The sequence below is a fragment of the Aptenodytes forsteri genome, unplaced genomic scaffold (genome assembly GCF_000699145.1).
Source record: "Aptenodytes forsteri isolate BGI_AS27 unplaced genomic scaffold, ASM69914v1 Scaffold55, whole genome shotgun sequence".
NCBI classification, from domain to species: Eukaryota; Metazoa; Chordata; class Aves; order Sphenisciformes; family Spheniscidae; genus Aptenodytes; species Aptenodytes forsteri.
In genome coordinates, this window is record NW_008796063.1 from 10,056,177 (window position 1) to 10,076,059 (window position 19,883).

The 19,883-nt window shown below is 46.5% G+C and overlaps 1 protein-coding gene across 1 annotated transcript in view; it reads right to left on the minus strand.

Annotated features, from left to right (window-relative positions):
• Positions 1–19,883, minus strand: part of CACNA1H (calcium voltage-gated channel subunit alpha1 H) — a 128,677-nt gene that overhangs the window by 95,005 nt on the left and 13,789 nt on the right. Inside the window, exons 4-5 of the mRNA XM_019473967.1 lie at positions 18,904–19,063; positions 9,227–9,542 (exon numbers count right to left, since the gene is read on the minus strand). Coding sequence (XP_019329512.1) covers positions 9,227–9,542; positions 18,904–19,063 — 476 coding nt within the window. The remainder of the gene's footprint in view (positions 1–9,226; positions 9,543–18,903; positions 19,064–19,883) is intronic.

Consider the following 19,883-nt stretch of genomic DNA (forward strand, 5'->3'; position numbering starts at 1 on the left):
TTAAGATGATTGGCAAGGCTGTCCTGGAGGGTGCTGCCGACTGTAATCACATGCCACAGACCCAGCGGGAAAGGAGATGCTGCCCCCTTAGCATGGAGAAATGGTTTTTGCCTTTGAAGGACTGAGGCTCTGGGCAGAGAACAGAGCTGTCCTCTAACCCATCGGAGATCCTGTACGGTGCTCAGTCTGATTCTCCTAGCCTGCTCATTCAGTTCTTTACCTCTGACACAGCATGGGCAGGGATGGGATAAATCATTTGTCTCCCATTAATACCTATGAGGCTGAGTACTAAGGCCCTGAGTCTTGTGTCTGATCCTCTCTCCCATCACTGCCAGGATTTAACAGAAAGCTCACTCAGGTGAATGTAAAGACAGACTTTGACTCCATTGATCTTTGGCTTGGACACCATTCATGCAGTCCCCAGTCAGGCACTCCCTGATCAGGATGAGAGTGGACAATCAGATTTTTTTTTTTTTAATGTCTTCCGTTCTGTGATTCTGATCCTCTTGGTTTGCTCATGCCACAATAATTTAATCAGTTGTAACAAAGGTGCTCGTCTGATTTATAGTAGCATAATTGGGGACAGAATCAGGTCTTCTAGTCAAGCTAATCAGAATCAATCTAAAACTCCAGAGTGAAAAATCACAAGGGAGATACAGATTAAAGACGCTGGCAATTAACTCAGATCTCCTCACTGTTCCCAGGGAGACAGAGGTTTACTTTGTTTTTTCTGGGGTCACTTCAAAGGTCTCTGCAGAACAATTTCTTTTATTATGTCAAGAAGTTTTCATCATAAAAATCCTTGTCTTTTGAGCTCTGCCAAAATTTTTGCAAGTTCTTGGCTATGATCAATTCAAGAGCAGGTTATTTTTTGCTCTAGTGTCAGTTAAGAAAAAAAAATAATCATCCGGGGGAAAAAAAACAACACGCAAACTCCAACCCAAGCTACTTTACTAATTAAAGTCAAACACTGAATTACTTTCTGTGTATTAGAAAGCACTAATGGCTAGTGCCAGATGGACTGCTACAGATAGAAATCAACCTCAAGGTGCCACTAATCAATCGAGGAAAGTTTGGAAAATTACTGTGTGAAGTGAAGCTGAAAAGATAAGAACTGAATGCACAGCATAAAAAACTCCAGCCCAGCCCCGAGGCCTGATCTTTCTCATGGCAAGATTTTACTTCTGTGATTACTTGAACAGACTTCATTTGTAGAGACAGCCTCCCTAACCATGAGAACCAAAATCAGCATCTCACACTTTGATCAAAACCGCTAAAAAGCATAGCTCTGGCAAACAGAAATTTCCTTGGTGGTTAATTTCAGAATTGCAGCTGCTTGTTCAACTCAGTGCCTGGCCGAAGCAGGAGATGATACAGAGATACAGAGAAACCCAAGTGTTTCCAAACCATTTGAAGTGTTCATCTTAACTGACATCTATAATTTGCACTCAGCCTCTTTTTCTTTGCCCTAAATTGGGTCCCTTGGGGACAAGATGGACATTATCTGCATCAAAATCAATTATGCTGAACTGAACAGCAACTCTGAGTACTGCCATGGTTATTTGGGTTTGTTTACTTTTTATCTCATCACTTCCCTGGCCCTCCTGCAAGGCTTTTTTAATTTCTTATCCAATGATATAATAAATTGCGAGAGCTATTAATTACTACGATGGTCTCAGTAAGTTCTATAAGGCCTTCAGTATTCATTTCTGAAAGCCTCTTATCTATGTATTCCGCCCTCTGGGGCATATTGATTTGGCTAGCAAGCACTGACCAGTGAATAAATGGAGTATTCCTTTTCCATATGCAGAGTGCTTGGCAGTTAATCAAATCACTATTTTTGAAGTCAACTTCACAATTTTAATTATTTCCTCATGACACATGTTGTTAAGTAACCTCTGTGGTCAGAAAAGCAGGTTTTATTATATTCTGAGTATTGTCCTTTGAACAGATGCTTTTCCTTTCACTTTGGGGGCCTGCTTACTTTCCAAAGCGACTTTAGCCATTTCTTTATAAATTGAGAGTCTTGCAAAGCACGCATCTGCTCTGAAAAGTGGCCCTGCAAAACAGAAGAGGAAACTGTGCAACCTTGCATTTGTTTTTGATATGTGACCTCTCAAATTTGTTCCACATAAATGTGATCTCTGGTCAGCATTACCAGTTCACAGTGGATTTTGAAAAGCGGAGTGCAGCCAGCGCACAATGAAGTTGGACATATCACTGATGCTGTTATTGGTGGCCCAGAACCTCACGAAAGTGAATCTGCAGGCTTAAAAATGGCCTAAAAACTTAACAACTTTTGCTACAACAGGAAGGTTAGTTGCCGTCTCTCCATTTCACACTAAATAATGCAAGATCCTCATCCGATAGCAAAAACATCACTGATTTCGGATGACTGCTGCTTATAACAAATCACATCTCAGTCCATATTCATGAGGTTTGATTTACTGTGGTAATTATCCTCTGTCTTCATTGTTTGTGTAAAGTATCTTATGTGCAGGGAATGTATTTAACTGTTTAGCTTCAGCAATAATGAGTCCATTATCATAGAGAGCGTCATAAATCAGAGTTTCATAGCAGAGCAAAGCTGAAAGATGAAGAGTCTGCAATGAGAAGGGAACCAAAGCCAGACTAAGATCCTTGCTTACAGATGAGTGTACCATATAGCAATTACACGAATGGCAGCGCTTCTCCAGACACCACTGTCTGGAACACAGCAGCAGTTTGGGGTACTGGCCCAAATGCAAAAAGCAAGGATTTTTCTTAATTGTACTGTTACCCGTTGTTTCAAATCATATTAGAGACTATTAGGGACAAAGGGTGCACAACTAGCCCTCTGTGCAGGACTATGACACAAAACATATTTCAGGTGGACAAGTGTCCAAGCTTTACCCATTCACACTAATCAGAGTGGGGGGGTGTCTTGTTCTCCTGGATAGATCTGCCAACTCAACACAGTCTGGAGACAGTTGTGTGGGAACATAAGGGTAAAGGAGCTGAACTTTTGGCTTAGCATACAAGTCTCCCCTAGGCTGTGTACAACTCACAGTGCAAGGTGCAATAGCAGCAACTGATCACAGAGCAGGTTTGGGACAAACCAAAGTAAGATTTCCCTGTGAGAACTGTTGATGCACCTCAAGACCAGTAGCTTTTTCATCACCTACCTGGACTCCAGATTAGGCCATGGCTTGCTGCAGGCACCCCTCTTTCTGCTCTGAATAAAAGAATCTATGATTGAGGTAGGATCAAACCCTTCCAAAGCTACAGAGTTTGCAGCAGGTTTCTGTGCCACGCTGGGTCCCTCCAACACTTCCATAGGTTAGCGGGCCCAGACCTGGAATCAGGATGGCCTCTCTGACTTGTGCTATATGGGACAATTCCTTCTAGCCTTCAAAATGAAGGAGGTTTTTCAAAAGCAACTAATCCTCTTGGAAGCACACTCTGAGATGCTTTGAAGGGGCTGGATATTTCTAGATTGGGTGTTCACCATGAAAGCTCTTCAAATGCAGAAAACAATGTTTATTTGGCTGACCAAATTAAAAAAAAAAAGCAACACCAACAAAACTCAAACCCCATCATTTAGAGTGAAATATTTTTGGTGATCCAAAACAAATTTGAATCTAGTGACAAAGCATCATCTTGAAGCAGTGGAAATGAAAAGCTTAGAACTCTTTTCCCTTTTTTCTCCCCAGCCAAAGCTTCTTGCCAACTTCAGCACAGATAAGCACTGCTGGCACATATCATCAGTTTAAAGAATGAACCATTTGACAAAATGTCCTTTTGGCCAAAAAATTATCTACTCAATGAACTCTGCAAACACGGGCACCCAGTGTGACAGCTGCTTCTGAAAAACATGGCCCGCGAAACTACATGTTGCACCCACAAATACAATTGCAGTTGGAAGCCTCAGGCTCTTTCACTGCCTTCTGCTTCAGTGCGCCTTTTGGCTGTTCCCCCAAATATTTAAGACTACTGAAAGTGGAAGAACAGAGGTTGCAGCAGACCGGCAAGGAAGTGTACTAGTAGCATCTTGCGTACAATACTCTTGAGACACTGGGGTAACCATTTCTGAGCTGTCATTTTGTAAGGAACTTGGTTGAGCTATCCTGAGGTCCCAGCAACAAAGCAAGAGAAACAGGCCCCCAAAAGATCCCTATTAATATCCGTCTGAGTGACAGCCCAGCTAAGAGGAAGATGCGTGAGTAGGAACCAAGAGGAATGACCCTGCCAATTCTGTCCTGCCAGCAGGTTCCGGGATGGAGGTTTGTGCTTACTCTAAGGGAAAGCAATGTTAGAGCTTCAGGTCTTGCCCCCTCAAACGAGGTCTTTTCTTGACTGAGTGACAGAATAGATGAGGAGGGACTTCAAGCGCATTCTTGTGTTTGGCCATAGCAGAAGTGCATTGAAGTGCATGTCATTTTTCCTTTTATTCAAATGGAAGATATGGTTCCCATTACAGATTTAGCTGAAAGATTTCCAGGCAAGGGAGAATCCTCAGGGAAGGATTTCAATCATGATGAACAGAGGCTGAAACAATGTGAAGTGGGCAACGGCTGTGGAACAGATCAGGGCACCAAACAATGGTGAAATGAGACAAATGAACCTCTCTCTTTCCAAACCTGAAATCTCCCTCCAGGGCCTGTACCTTCTCAGCTGGCCCATCTACAGGCACAGCTAGCAGGGTGGAGATCCTGGCAGAAGCAGAGTCAGCAACATGGAGACAAAACAAGCTCCTCATCAGCACACAGCGCAGGGTCAAAATGAATAAATCCTTGATTAGATTGAGATAGCTTACACAAGCTCCCAGGGGCTTTTTTTGACAACCTAGAGCACAGAAGAGGTAACTTCACATCAAAACAAAAGGGCTATTTCGGCAGGTGGCCTGCAGCATACGGCTGTCACTGCCAGCTGTCGTACCTGCTCAGGCAGCCTGCCATCACATTAGGAGTAAAGTATCCACAGAAGGACAAATGAAGGAAGAAGTGGGTGGCATCAATTCCCCCCCTTTCCCACCCCAAACTTGTCCCCTCTCCTGAGCTGGTCACCCACACCTTCGTGGCTGTAACATACTCCTAGCTTTGGTGAGACCAGGTGCAAAGAGAAGTTCTCCATCTAAGCACAGCATCAAGATAACACCTTGAACTCTTGCTGCTGCTGACAGTTCCTTTAATGCTGCTCTATTTCCAGACATCTTTCTTCAGAAGGTGATTCAGCTTTTCCTTTCTTGGGCATTCTTACCATGTCGTGTGCCTGCTGGGCTGTCTTCAGCTCTCGTGAACACAACCAGGCTTTTTTTTTTTTCCCCTGACAGCAGCAAGGGGGCTGCTGAATGCAAAACAGTCTCCTCTGAGAATTCCCTCACTAGGGCCTTCTGATGATGGGCCAGAGATGTGTTCCTTGTATGACTTGATTAACTTGTTAACCAAGATGTCTTAAGCAAAACCTCATAGAAGCAATATGCACTCAGAATAACATAAGCCAGAAACAGAATCATGAATCTGAGAGCTGCATCCAAGGACTAATTTCAAGAGGGTCTTTCATTAAGGAAGTCCCTTAGAAAATGCAGCTGCTTCCGAAATACAACATGTGAAGAAGAGGCCATGGAAAAGGTAACTCAGCCAGCACCAGCAGTGTCAGAGCCCATCTGAACTGCCAAGACAAATCTTCTCTCTTGTATTGGATGCACATTTCAGGAAATGTCCATGTAATTTTTTTCGTGTACATTTGCTCTCAAAGTTCAGTCCTTCCAACTACATCCTGGAAGGAGGCACAGAGGAACAGCTCGTTCCCTTGACCTCGTCTTGGTTCTGCCTAGCTGAATGTTATTGCCCCTTCAACTTTGCCTCACTAGTTTTGCCAAAAGCATTGCCTCCTGATGTAAAGTGCTATTATAGGTCTTACTTTTCTGGAACTCAGACATGAAATCATCCAAGCAATGGTTCTGTGGTTTGCAAAGTAGCCTAAAACATCTCTTCTTCCCAAACTGTGTATCTTACCAGCCACCCAACCCCCTTTTGTTTTAATGGGGTTTCTGCATTCAGGCTTGGCCACATCGAGACTTGATGGTTAGGAAGGTGGCAGTGTTTTGGTTGCTCCACTGAGACTGTCAGTAATTCAAATTAAATTGGACTTTGGTTAGGTGGGTAATTCATCATTTGCAGTGTGACAACAATACCTGTAATTACTGCTCTTGTTGCGGCTGAAATTCATGTGCAATAAAGGGATCTTAATATCATGCCAAACCTCACAGTTAATTTAGGTTCCATCTCCTTTCATTTATTCTGTAATAAGCTAATTAGTTCACATAATTTACCATTGAACATGCCTTTGTAACAAATATATACATGAATTAGCCTATTACACAACAAATGAGGGGAATCAAAACATGAATCATTTGCAGGATTACATAAGGAATTATTATCCTTTCAAACATCCATGGATGCAGCCATCATCTTTATTGCTTTAAGATTTTATTATTTGCACTAGGTTGGTTCTCATGTCTGATGCCTCTGACTTACTCTTCTGTTTGGAAGGTCAACAATGAATTTCACTGTTTGGTACGCCCCGCTGCCACGTGCCAGGTTACTTGCAAGTTCAGGATCACTACCATGAAGTTAAATGTCTTTCAGCTTGGTTGCTTAAATCCAAATTCTGGCAGCTGAAAGAGCTTGGCCACACTGCTAGCCTCCTGCCTTGGCACACCATTCGCAAGGACATTTTGGAGTAGAGATCTTCAGATTTCCCTGTCAAAGTCTGCTTTTTGTTTTGTTTGTTTGCAGTCTGCACAGTATCAAACCGTGCCCTTGGAAACTCTTGGGCACGACTTGCAGTCGCTGCACTTGGAAGCTTCCTTCCGAATCTCACCTGCGGGGCTCATTTCGCCAACCTCCCTTCTGACAGCTCTTAAACCATGCTAGATTTCCAACTCATTTGAGATAAATCATGAGGGATGCTCTATCCAGCTGAGTCCTAAGATTGCCATTATGCAAACTGGAGGCTTGCCAGACCTTGAGGTTCAGTCCACCATTATAACTCTTGCAAAGTACCATGTATTCATTATTCCCCAGAAGGGATCAGGACAATTGGACCAGTCTCATCCAGAACACAGCAGAGTGCTTTCTGCCCAGTAATTCAATACCAATTTACAGGGAAGCTCCTGAGCTACTAAAACCATCAGTTCTACTTTCTGCACTACTTTGAGGTGTCATCTAACTGCTGACCTGGTGCTACCCAGCTTCAACTATTAAATGTAATGAGAGCACAACTCAATAGCTTTATTTGTTAAATGTTCTCTGCTTACAGCAATTGTTTTGATTTAGCATCCAATCTCTTGCAGTAATGATTTACTCTTTCCATATCAAAGTTAAGCAAGCACCTTATTCCCAACAGCTGCTTCTTTACCTGGAGTTATATTGTTTTCAGCTTCTAAAAGCGAGTCCTTACTTCTAAAAGGAATAAAGATGTAAGAAGTGTTTTTGGCTGGAAATACCCTTTAGCATTTGGATGGCCTAAGCAGCACTAAAACCAATCATAAATCTCCTGGCAGCTGCTAAAATGATCTACGGGCACAGTATCCAACTTTGCCAGACACTCTGCTCTGCCCAAAGGAATCGGTTGAAACCTCTGCTGTGGCTGGTGTGTTCTTCCTGGCTTAAAACTGTACGTTTTCAGGCTGAGGAAATGAAATACCGACGGGAAATGAAAGCTTGCAGCCTGCACAAAGGCTCAGGAAGTAAAAAGGAAGCAGGAGCCCTCGAGAAGCACCTGCTCATTTTCAGTGCACTAGCGCAGGCACTCTGCAACGCATTGCCCTCTGCCCTTTCTCTGGCAAGAACATTGCTGCCCCATGGCGGGAGCCAGATGGGACCTCCTGGGCACATCCATCAAGCTCTGCCTAAGAACTATGCAAGAGCAGAAAAAGGAGAATGCAAGTGCAGCCAGAGACCTATCTACTATTCTCGCTTTGATTTCCCTCTTTCCTTTATGCAACACTCACTACCCGTCAGGAATATTCAATATTACTATGGCAGCTCCTCTCTTGACATACTAATTCCAGGAGAGAACCAAAGCATTTTTAAAAACATAGCCTGTTTGGCTACGGGTTCTGTCTGAACCCTTCTGGATTTGGTTTTGAGCCTCTGACACCAGCAGCAGCGTGATTCAGGGTGTGCTACTGTGACAGCATGAGAGCAAACAAGAAGCTCAGAGCAAGCAATTGCCCCTTTACAACTCAGATGAAAACTGAAAGTTAAGTTCATATTATAATACGAAACTAGAAGGAAATTCATAAATTAAATTTAGAGCTCTGAATGAGTAATTATTCATCGTTACCAAAACTAAAAGGAAAACTTTTTCTCTTTTAGGAATAGATGCCACCTACACTTCAGGAGAACTAAATAAAACAGGGCATCTAGCCAAAAGCATAAAGAAATTTGTATTAAAAACAGAAAGTGCAAATCAAAAATGAAAAACAGTACATGGATCATTTAAAATAGGCTAGCCCTAAGAGACCATAGCCTCTGGACTGTGTAGACGAGCTATCCAATGTTCCAGAGCTACAAATGCTTTGAAAATGCTTCAGTTGCTGGAGTGCTTTTGTCACCTGTAAAGGCTCCCCCAGTCTGAGCTAGAAGCACTTTGGTCTCTAGTGAAGAGCTGTATAGGTGTGGATCAAGAGAGACTCAAATTCCACGTGAGTATTATCTCTTCACAGGTATTCCAGCCAGAATGGACCATCGCGATTATTTCTTCCTCCCTCCAGCTTACCATGCTAACCAGTATAACCCTGCAATTCTAGAATCAAGCCCAAACCATGCCATTGAGCGAGTTCCTACACTTTAGAATGATATTAAGTCTTGCTTAAGGACTTGCACAACACTCTCCATTTCCTGATACTACAGCAATAAATAAAGACCCTAACTCTCAAAAATCCCTGGGATTTATCCAGGTCTGATTTGCAGTGCTAGAACTTGCCATACATGTCTGCCTCAAGAAGTATTTTCCCCCCCTCTTCTAAAATGCACTGAAAAAATGGCTGTTCTCTCCAAATGCTCTCTTGCAACATTTGTGCAGGTTATTGTCTGATTCATTTACTTGATGTGTCTTTATTTGCAGTTTCACACAGGTGCAAGCAAATTCCTTTCTCCTCTGATGCATCTATCAAAATCTTTCCAAGCAAAAGATGACAAAACAAAAAGAAACAGAAAAATCTTTAGGAGAATCCTACCTGAAAAATAGCTATCCAGGCATATCCAATGTTATCAAAATTGATAGCTCCATTGTGTGGGTTTACGTCCCCTGCCATGCATATGTTGTAATACTGGTTCCAGTTTATGCAGGCGTTCCTGCTGCTGAAGTCAGGGTTGTACAAACTTGGGGTGTAGGAGTCCATGCTCAAGGTGCACTCCACCTTGTACTCCTTCCTGTTTGGGATGTTGGAGCATTTCTGCATGCCGTTTTCACGATGCGATGAGCAGATGAACGGATTCTCCTCTGCTTCGTCTGTCCGGTAGTACGGATGCAGGAAGGTAAGGTTGTATGTCCTGGAGGGGGAAGAGAGAGAAGGATGAGAACAAACGATGCACTCCTTGTTTCATCAGCAGCAAAAGGTGCTGGTTCCTGTCCCTGGTTTGGGTGTGTTATTTCGCCTTTGCCCTTCAGCCCCATCAGACTGGAGACAGCAAGCCACGGTTGAGATATCAGCCCCTACCTCTGTCTACAAAGCTTTTTGCTTACAGCATCCTGTAAGGCACCAGTGATCTTTCAGTTAAAGATCAGCCTGAGCTTTCCCAAGTGAACAGGGCAGCTGAAAGTTGAAACGAGAGGGTATAGAGAGAAAAATTCCCAGCAGGCCAGGTGCTTCCCAAAAATCCAGAGAACTTGTTTCCATCTAAGGATTTTAAGATAGCTCTTCTGATGCTCAGAACATGCTTCAGAAAACTGATGGCAAAGCAGCTTTCCAATAAGTTTGCCCCTCGGCACCTCTCCGGGATGAGTGAGCTGAACTTTAACAAGGAGAGACCCAGCCACAGGCCATCTCAAATTCCTTCTGTACTTACATAAAAAAAGAAAGAGCCCACATTAATGGGAACTGTATGCTTACTGCATATCTGATTTAATTGGCCTGGATAAAGTTTATGGCTCTGTTACAACTAAGATAAGCAAGTGCTCTAATTGCAACATGGCAGGGACGTGCCTTTTCCAAGCCGTGCTCTGGGGCAGATCAGCGACCAACCAGAGCCCAGGGCTTTTCATGCTGTTTGATTAGCATTAGTGAGATCCAGCAGCACTCACACTGCTGAAGCGCTGCTCAAAATGAGAAGGTGCAAAGTCCTAGAGCTGACTATCTGCCGTGTTCAGAGCTGCAGGGATCTGAGATGCTATATAATCAGCCAGGAGATTAAGGAAAAGGCAACACACAAATTATACGACCAAGTGAGATGCGGGTAGAAGATAAGCAGGTAATTCTTCAAGATGGGACAGCTGTATTTTTATATGTTTCTGAATGTACCTAACTATTGAATAAATTTGGCTCTAATGGGTGCCAAACTAGTGTTATTCCATACAATTGCTTGAAATTGCTCCCCAAAACTCTTGAGTCAAGCAGGAGTCACTCAGCAACTGCACTTTAAGGAGAGAGCAGTTGCTGTAGGGCAGAGCTGAGGGGAAATAACTCTGAACAACTTTCCTGGGAAATCTGGTTCTCCTCCATCAATGAATTTCTTGAGATGGGTGTTGAGGGTTCATCCAGCTTCAGGGATAGGCAAGAATAGCACCTCAAAGGAATTGGGCATTGTTCGCTGGTGATTAAATGTATTCACCAGTTATTCCCCTCCCATTGCACAGTGTTCCCGCACCTCTAGACAAAACTGTAATATCTTCCTCCCAGTTTCTATGCTTTAGATTCAAGAGACAAGGAAGAAACTTGAAAAATGTTTTTCCTCCAGGACTGCCTAAAAACCTTCTCCTTACCCTCCCATGAATTGGTTTCACTTGGAGTAAATTTCCATATAAAACAAGCTGAAGAAAAGGCTGAGTGCTCGCTAGCACAGCATTTGCTAGAAGATCAGATACTACAGCCAGCAGAGTTTGTCACACAGAGCGGGTATTGCGGAGGCTTGTGAAGGATTAAAACACACCGAGGCGCAGGGATGCGTCTGGGAGTGCTACAGACTGTGGGCAAAGACAGCTGGGGAACTTGAGAGAAGAAACAGAAGGAGGAGGAGAAGAGAAACCTCAGAGGTGAATTCTCCTAACTCAGCAAGTGGCAGGCAGAGCCCCAGCAGCTCTGTTTCGGCCTTAGTGGGTACGCTGAGAGGGGCTCAGTTCAGATCCAAAGGGCTCCTGCACCCTCAAATAAACGTGGTGGGTACCCCACACGCCTGGGACATCTCTGCTTACAGCCACAGTGCCTGCCTGAGCCTGCTCACCCAGGGAGGTGCTGGGAGGGCTCTGCACCTCCATGAGACATGACGCAGCCCAGGGCAGAGCCATCCCAGCCCCACCACCCTCAGGAAGGATGTTTTCTTCTAAAACCTCCAGGTTTGAGAGGCCCTGGGTGCATGTCTCATTAGCCTTCTCCCAAGGAACTCAATAGCAGGTGCTCAGTAGCTCTGAAGTCTTTCAAATGGGACATTAGGATCAGGGCTTTCCACACCCTGTGGTGGTGACAAGGGTCTAACACCTCCAGAGCCCAGACCAAGCTTGGACTATGCTGTGCACTGCCTGATACACCAAAGTAGCATGGCCGCAGGAGTCTGGGGTATGACCGGCTTCCCTGGGGCTGACTTCACCACTCTTGAAACCAGGACTTTGCGGGTTACAGGCAGAGAGCTACTCTAAGTCCCTAAGACGATGGCAGGAGAGGTCTCATTTGGTACCTTCTCATCAAAGCACCTGGACCTCCAGCTCAGGCTCAACACATCTCTGCAGATCTCAAATCCCCGATGCGAGAAGTCATGCAAAGTCAAACCTTTGTCTGTCTGGGCAGCTCAAAGCCCAAATGTGGTGCTTGCAGCAGAGACAGCCACAGAGGCGAATCTCAGACAATATCCTGCAACCCGAAAACTACACATTGAACTCCCAGCCCTGCAACGACCCTGTGTGATCTCGAGAACATCCCTTGCTCTTTCTCATTTCCCTTCAAACAATGCTGACCAAGGCTCTTTGATCTGGATGTGTCACTCCAGTGACATACTCTTCCAAACTACAACTGATCATCCAGGATAACTTGCTTCAGAGACAGGTGGGGCTGTGAAACTCAGCAAAAACTTATTTCCTTCACCACCCTGGAAGTAACACCCCACCACAACTCCAGCAGCAGGAGTTTCCTGATCACAAACACCTTTTGGCAGCGGGCAGGATGGGAAGGCTTCGCACACCACAGCTCGAGGGCCAGTGTAATTAGGATTCTACCCAGAGCAAAGCTGGACTTGCAGAAGGAGATGGACCATCTGGAGGGATCATTGTGTAATTAGCAGCTATGGCTGCACAAGCTCCTTTCCTGGGAGCAGTTTCATGTTTAGATGCAGACACACACATGCCCATGCCAAGAGCACTGACCATGGAAGAAGCGCTCAGACAGAAGGGCTGATGCATCAGCGTGATGCTCCGCTCCGACCTCACACCTTAGCTCCCCTGCGAGCTGCCTCTGCCACCATGGCACAATACACACAACATTCAGCGCCACACATGACTCTGCAGCTGTCTGCCCTCCCAGCTGCAGGACTGACACATGTTCATTGTCCCAGATTAATCATCTTTATTTCAGTCCCCAGAGCTGATCTCTGCTCTCCTGATACGTCCACCCCAGCTGGGCAGGCTGGACAGGGACACAGCTAGCCAGAGAGCAGTGTGCCAGTCAATTCTGCTGGAGCCCATGTACTCATTTTTGTTGGAAGGAGGGGATGCAGCCAGGCTGGGGACCTACAGGACTAATTCCCTTCCCATGCAATGCTTCTTTATTCACTACACGTTGCAACTGGAAAGGCCCTTGATAAGCCACATACACAGATTTGAGAGGCTGCACGTTTCCCATGAGTCACCGTTTAGGAAGCCTTGGGCTGAATGAGAAATACTGCCTGCAGACACAGCACCCTGGGCTGTGATCTAATAAGCTGCATAGAAAAGATCTGGGCCCAAACCCTCCGGAGAACCAAAAGAACGACACACTTTGGTGGCTGTGGGAGGAAAATAAAACCAGGAAAACAAAGCACAGCTTGACTGTGAAGGATGGATGAAGCTTAATTTGGTTCTGCTGCTGCCTAACTGCCTCCCTTTTCTCTGCCTTGCTCATTTTTGCAATTGTCCCCAAAATCATTTACAAACGAAAAGAAAGTCCTCCCTATGACAGGCCAAAATCAGTCACATGGGGGCCAATTTCTGCCCAGCCCTTTTCAAGCCCTTCCCTCTTCCATGTCTACCCTGGGCACAGAGACACCATGAGCATCCGTCTGGCTGGGAGGGACCCGCACCTGCACGATGCTCTGCCATCACCGAGTACAGCAGGGAAGGGACACACCAACTGACAGCAAGCACTGCAAATTTAAGACCTTTTTCCAGTTCCTCTGCTTGATGACCCTGCTGGCAAAACCCAAAAGGGGAAAGAAGGAAGGACAGCAAGAATGAGAAACAACAGCGTTGCAGAATGAGGGAATCCCCAATATCCACAAAATAAATGAATTAGCTCTGCCAAGACCATCACCTCCACATGCAAGAAAGGTCAATCTGACTTCCTTGTTACTTGCCAACAGGCATAGTCCAAATAACTTATTAATGGTAATGAATCCACTAATCACGAGACCCTTGTGCTCTGGGGAAAAGACATGAGAAACTAAGCCCCAGAATAGATCTTGTTATCACATTAGAAAGGATTAACACCCCTTTCTCGGCCAGCTGCCCAGTGCACATCTTTCTCTGGGCTTGCAGCAGCTTTGCAATGTATTTTCCTTTCTCTGTCCCTGGGCACGTTCATGTGCAGGAAGGACAACAGCAGCTCAGGAAAGTCCATTCTCTCCCACGTCAAAGGAGGCTGAACAATTATTCTCTGCTCCATCTTCCCCCAGGCTCAGTCCTCCCAGCCCAACCATCCCATGCAGGACATCATCCCCAACTACTGGAGTACGGGATGTGTGTGCTGAGCACAATCCTACTACAGCTTTCTGAGGAGCAGAGGAGGAAAGGGAAAAGGTGGAGGAAACTCAGCACCAAGCAGGATCCGTTCCCTCCAGAGGAAATCCTGTTGACAACCCAGCATTGCAGCACAGAGCGATGCCAGGAAGAGCAATTAAGTAGAACTCAGAAGTACCTTTCAGACAAACTCAGAGCCGTCTGCCTTGGCCGTCTGTGCCTTCTTGCAGCTCTACAAAAGCCAAGGAGCCACAGGCAGTACAATGCCAAGCAGGTACGGAGTTAATTAAGACTGAAGTGCTCACATTATAACTGTCCTGCAGCATTAGATAAATACAAAGCACTTCACAACTCTCTCCGCTCTCCTGCTTCCAACCCACTGAGCTCCCTAAAGGCTCCACGAGGGGCAAAACGCTTCCCTGCATAACAACACACAAGCAAGGAACAGCCCCAGAAGCAACAACCCAGACAAGCTGAGGGTGACCCAGTTCCTTTATTTACAGTGATAGCAGCTCATGATGGCAGGAGGGAGCCAGAGGGGCTGTGTGGGGGAGACACACATCCTGAAGATCTTACAGATAAACTGCTGGATTCGCTTGCCCTTCCCACGCATGCATACCGAGCCTTCCTCTCTCAGACCAGACCAACCAAAAAGCCCTTGTGAAATTCCCCCTCCAGCTCCCACTGTCAGGGATCTCCTGCACTCGCTCACGCAGCGGTGGAGACCATCCTGGCACTGCTGTCCCCTACTGCTGTACAATGCCAGGGGAAGCGCAGCCTCGCCAGTGAGCTCCCTGGGGGGGGATTGAAGAGGTGCCTGAGCCACCAGAGACCTCTGGAGCACCACTCTGGTCTCCAGGGCTGGCCGGGGAGTGACAGCTCCTCACACGTCCTGAACAGCAGTGACCCACTCCAGTTTATTGCTTGCCAACTCGCTACAGCAATAGCCCAGTAACTGCCTGTAATTCCTTCAAAGTCACTACTAAAAGAGAGTCCTTAATAAAACAACCTCCTTCCAGCATGATTTTACATTGCAACAGTGCAATTTTCAAAGAGAGAGAAAGCAGATATTTTCAGTGGACCTCAAAGAAGTCCCCAAATTTTTATCAGAATGTACTATATTTAAAAATAGTTTCTTCACTTGAAGCAGCCAACTTTCAAGGGGGATTGAAAAGAAAAGGTTTCCACAGGAAGAATGATGGCAAAATCAGTCACTTCTTCCAACTGATGCCTGCTGTAAAGTTGAATGGCCCAGAAAGCTGCTGGCAGAGTGTGTGCAAAGAAGCATGCAGCAGATAAGAAACTATATTTGAAGCACTGGTCTGAGCTCACTTACACTCGCTGTACTCCAGAAAACCTTTGGGGCTATGACCCTCCCTTGCCTGGCACCCTGGATTGTGTTCAGACACTCACCCTTGCTTTAAAGCAGTTCTGTTTTCATCCGGGAGGGTTTGACACCACTGCCAAGGTGAGTCCTGCCAATAACTCAGGTCTTTCCCTTTATGGGGCTGTAAGGAAAATCTGAACCAGGACCACCATCTGCTCAGCCCCAACCCAGGTGCACAGCATGCCTGTCCATCCTCCAGCCTCTCACAGCCTGCTGAAGGGCTGGTAAAATTATTTTAGGCTGAGGACAACAACATTGAGATTTAGTGGGACTTGGCAGACAAAACTAAATGACCAGAATCTCATTCCCCCTTTTCCACAGAGCTCTATTCTGTTTAATTCTAACCAAAAACCAGAGCTTAACTTTAATTCTGCATCCCCTGTGTGAAGGTTTTGTTGTTATTGTTCTCTTTGGCAGCTCTCCCTGGAAGGGGATGGATGGTCAGGGCTCTCCAGCACCAATGCTGAGCATGGCAGCTCGGTGCAGGGACAGAGCATGAGGACACAGTGATGGACCCTCCCCAATCCAACCCTGGCCTTGACTTTGCCTGTATCTCCACACTGTCTTGCAGGCAGATGGCATCTTGCTGCTGGTCAGCAGGACCTGCTAGTTTGGGCCCAGTGCTGTATATTTTAGCCCTTCTTTACAATGGCAGAACAATGTAACCCTGAAGTGCTTTCCCTGTTCCTGCCACACCGAAGTCACTCCATGCTGTTGGGGTGTTGAAGACCACTGCAGGGGTGAACCATATCCCAATGCCTGGAACTATGGATTCCGGAGAATGAATCAGGAATAACAGAAGAGATGGGAATAGTTTCATTTGGATTCCCCAAAACTTTCACACTAAGCTCAAATCAACCTGGGATAGCTTCTAGCTGGAAATGGAGGGACTGGTTCATTGCAGCCAGATTTCTCAGGTCTAAAGCTAACCCAGCAAAACACAGATCAAGACAGTAGCTTCAGTCTGGGTGATAGTACCAGAGCAACCCACATTTGTTACACTGATGCTGGCACCGGCAGAGCTGGAGCAGCCCTGTCCTGCAACAGAGCTGCCCCATGGGCATGCCAGAAGCCTCATTTCTCCAAATTTCTCTGGAATGCTGTAATTTTGTTCACAGTATCCCTGAGCACCAGGCATCAAGCAACAGGACTCGGGCACAGGCAACGGATAGCCCACAGCCACCCAAATTCACCACTACCTGCTGCTGGGGGGGACCCAGGAACCAGTGCAGAGCTGCGGTGAAGCAGGAAGGAGACTATCTCTCACAAACCTCCTGCCTCTTCAAACACAGGTCCTGAGGCTTAGCACAGGGAGCCTGATTTTGCCTTCAGTGACCAGGACCAAGACCCTGATAAGAAAATCCTGTGACGCCTTTGATGCTGCTAATGGCCATTATATAACAGTCTGCTTTCCCTGGGCTGCTTAATATGCCTATTTAGCAAACGTTTCCCCTGTGGTTAATTTTAAAAGCTCCACTTTGCAGGAAATCACACAGCTTTTTAGAAACCTGGTCAAAGAGATGAGAGGGACTCGCCAAAGCTAATTACAGCTCCGCGCTCCTTGTGTTCAAAGCACTGTCCACACGGTGCCTGCCCCATGCAACAGAGCCACCCGAGCACAGCTTTAACACCACTCTCTGGGCTTTGAAATGACAGCTCAGGGGTTCCTCTGAGTGATGGAGGGTCTTGGTGACCAGCAAATACCTGCCATGGGTGCAGGAGAAAGCTCACGAGGTTGGAGCATCAAGATGCAGGAGCAGAAGCATACACACATGGCAGACTCACCGATTTTCTGCCTTTCAGCATCTCTGATGGGAGGAGTAAGTGCCATCAGAGATGGTCTGCAACACAGAGAAAGGCTCAGAGAGCTGAAAGCCACAGGACTAATCAGTGAGAGGCAGGAACAGGGCCTAGGGTAGAGCTGAGGGATAATCTCTGCTTGTCTTCCAGACACAATACAAGTTGTAGACAGCAGATGATTACAAACAGATACAATTACAGGCTCTATCTTCTCTTACAGAGTTAAAGTTGCCCTGATTAGCTGGTCTCAGGCATTTCCTCACCTCTGAGCCACTGACATCTCCAGCAGTCTCTGACAGGAGCCTTTCAGAGGGATTTTCCCAGGCAGACCTCCCTTTTCTGCAGCAGCTTGCAGGCTGCACTTGGTTTTGATCTGTTGGGCTGATGGGTTTTAAGGTGCGTCCTTACATTGCACCTCTGAAGGGGCAAGTGCAGAACAGCCCAAGCTCAGTGTCATGCTGAGGAATTGCTGGGGAGCAGTGAGAGCAGGACTGTCCCATGGCTGGGGATGAGCCAGGAGCCAAGGGTCATCCCAGTGCCAGCAGCCTGCATGGACAGAGTCTGAACACAACAGGCAGAGCCCAGGGCTGGCAGCAGGGTCCATTCAAAGCCCCAGACATGGCAAGTGATGAACCAGATCCAGGACTCACCCAGGGAACTCAGGCAGGAGCCAAAGAAACCAGGAACAACGACAGAGGTGGCAACAGGCACACCAACAGCACAGCTCAAACCAGGACTGAGAACCACAGGCTGAGCTTAAATAGAGCTCCTGGACCATGGGCAGGGTGTGGGTGTGGGTCCTAGGTGAGGCTCATCAGGGTAATTAAGGCCTATTAGCACCCTCAGCACCTGGCAGGGATGCTGGTCCATGCAACTGCCTGGCTTGAAAGAACCAAAACTAAAGTTTGCATCAAAAAGAGCAGGTGATCAAATGTGCTGCCCATCCCTGATGCCTGTGCCAGACTGAGAGTGGCGTACAAATGTCTTTAATGCCTTTCACATCAAGCTTCTTATCTTAATACATGTACAAAGATTTGTGTGCTTCAGCAGCATCTCCACGGTGCTGTCTGTACCAGCATGCGGAACATCTCATCAACCCACTGCCAGGTGGTGTGGTGTGCTAGGTGACCTCCCAGACCTGTACAGTTTTGGGAACTGGCAATTTTAGAAGAGCTCCAATGCTTTTGTTTGTTCTAAATCCTCAAATTCCCAGAGTCAGGGATCTCAGCTTCCTCGGACAGAGATAATCCAAACCACTAACGTCCTTGTCCTTCAGGTGCAGAGGAAAAACATGAGAAAGCCCCTCCAAACCCTCAGTAACTTGCTGACAAGTGAGGGGTTTTTGTAAAAAAAGTACCTAGGCAGACTCAGAGTCCTGAAGCCAACAACCTTGTGAGTCAAGATGACAGCCCTGTTAAGAGCTGCCATTGCAGCTGTGTGGCATGGCCATGTCGCACTCTCATCCACGTGCTGCTGGATCTGGTCCTGGCTGCACCCCGGCTGGACCCTAACCCTGCTGACTGCTGGGGTTTCTCTGGCAGGGGAGAGGGAGAAAGGAAGAAAAGGTGGATTTTTTTTGCTGTACTTACATTGCAAAATTCCTGTCTAGGAAACACCTGTTTCTCAGCAACCCTGCCCAGAGCTGCACACCGACAATCCCAAAGATGAAGAAGACAAAGAAGCACAAGAGGAGGACGTTGCCTAACATAGGCAGAGTATCTAACAGCAGGGTGACGAGTATTCGCATACCTGTGGGGAGAAGGAGAAAACAGGTTAGAGGAGCCCTTTGACGGGGACAGCGCGAGTGCCACACTGATCCCAGCTGCTCTCAGCTTGGTCATGCAGCCAGTGCATCCTGGGCAGAGGAATTGGGATGTTTAAGTTTTCCCCTAAACCTTAAGGCTGAAAAGGAAGGTAAAGAGTGCAAAAGGCTTAGCAGCACGTAGGAACAAACAGCGTATCTCCAAAATCTCCAAAGGGTGGACTTAAGAGTGGGATTTTCAGATGTTTTCAGTAACACAGCACTCAACAACACGCAAACATGGGCAAAGCTGCAAGACAGTCTTTCCTGGAGAAACGCCTCCACAAACCACCAGCCTCCTGAGAAATTGTCAAAATATATATTTATAAACATATTGAACATCTCTCATGAATCACACAAATTGTTTCCCTAAACAATACAGAGCCTTGTGTAGGATGATAGCTGCGGCTGCTGTCTGGGTCTTCTCCGTGGACAACTCCTTTTCCACGGAGGACTCCTCTCCTTGCTGGCCACCACTGCAGCTGAGAGCCATGCATGCTCCAAAGCTCGCAGGACTGCCAAGCAGGGGAGGCAGGAGAAATTTTTAATTTTTTGAGGGAGGAAAGCAGGATGCAAATGTTTCTTCCTCTAAGCAAAGCTCAGCTCTGCTCCCTTCCCCTCCTCCTGCACAGGCTGCTGGGAGACCTTCCCAGCCGGCCCCGCACCTCTCTGCAAGGCTCCCTGTGAACCTGTGTGCAGAGCAGGGGCTCCCCCAGCACCTTTGCTGCCAGGGAAACACTGATTACTGTGCAAGATCTTCTATCCTAA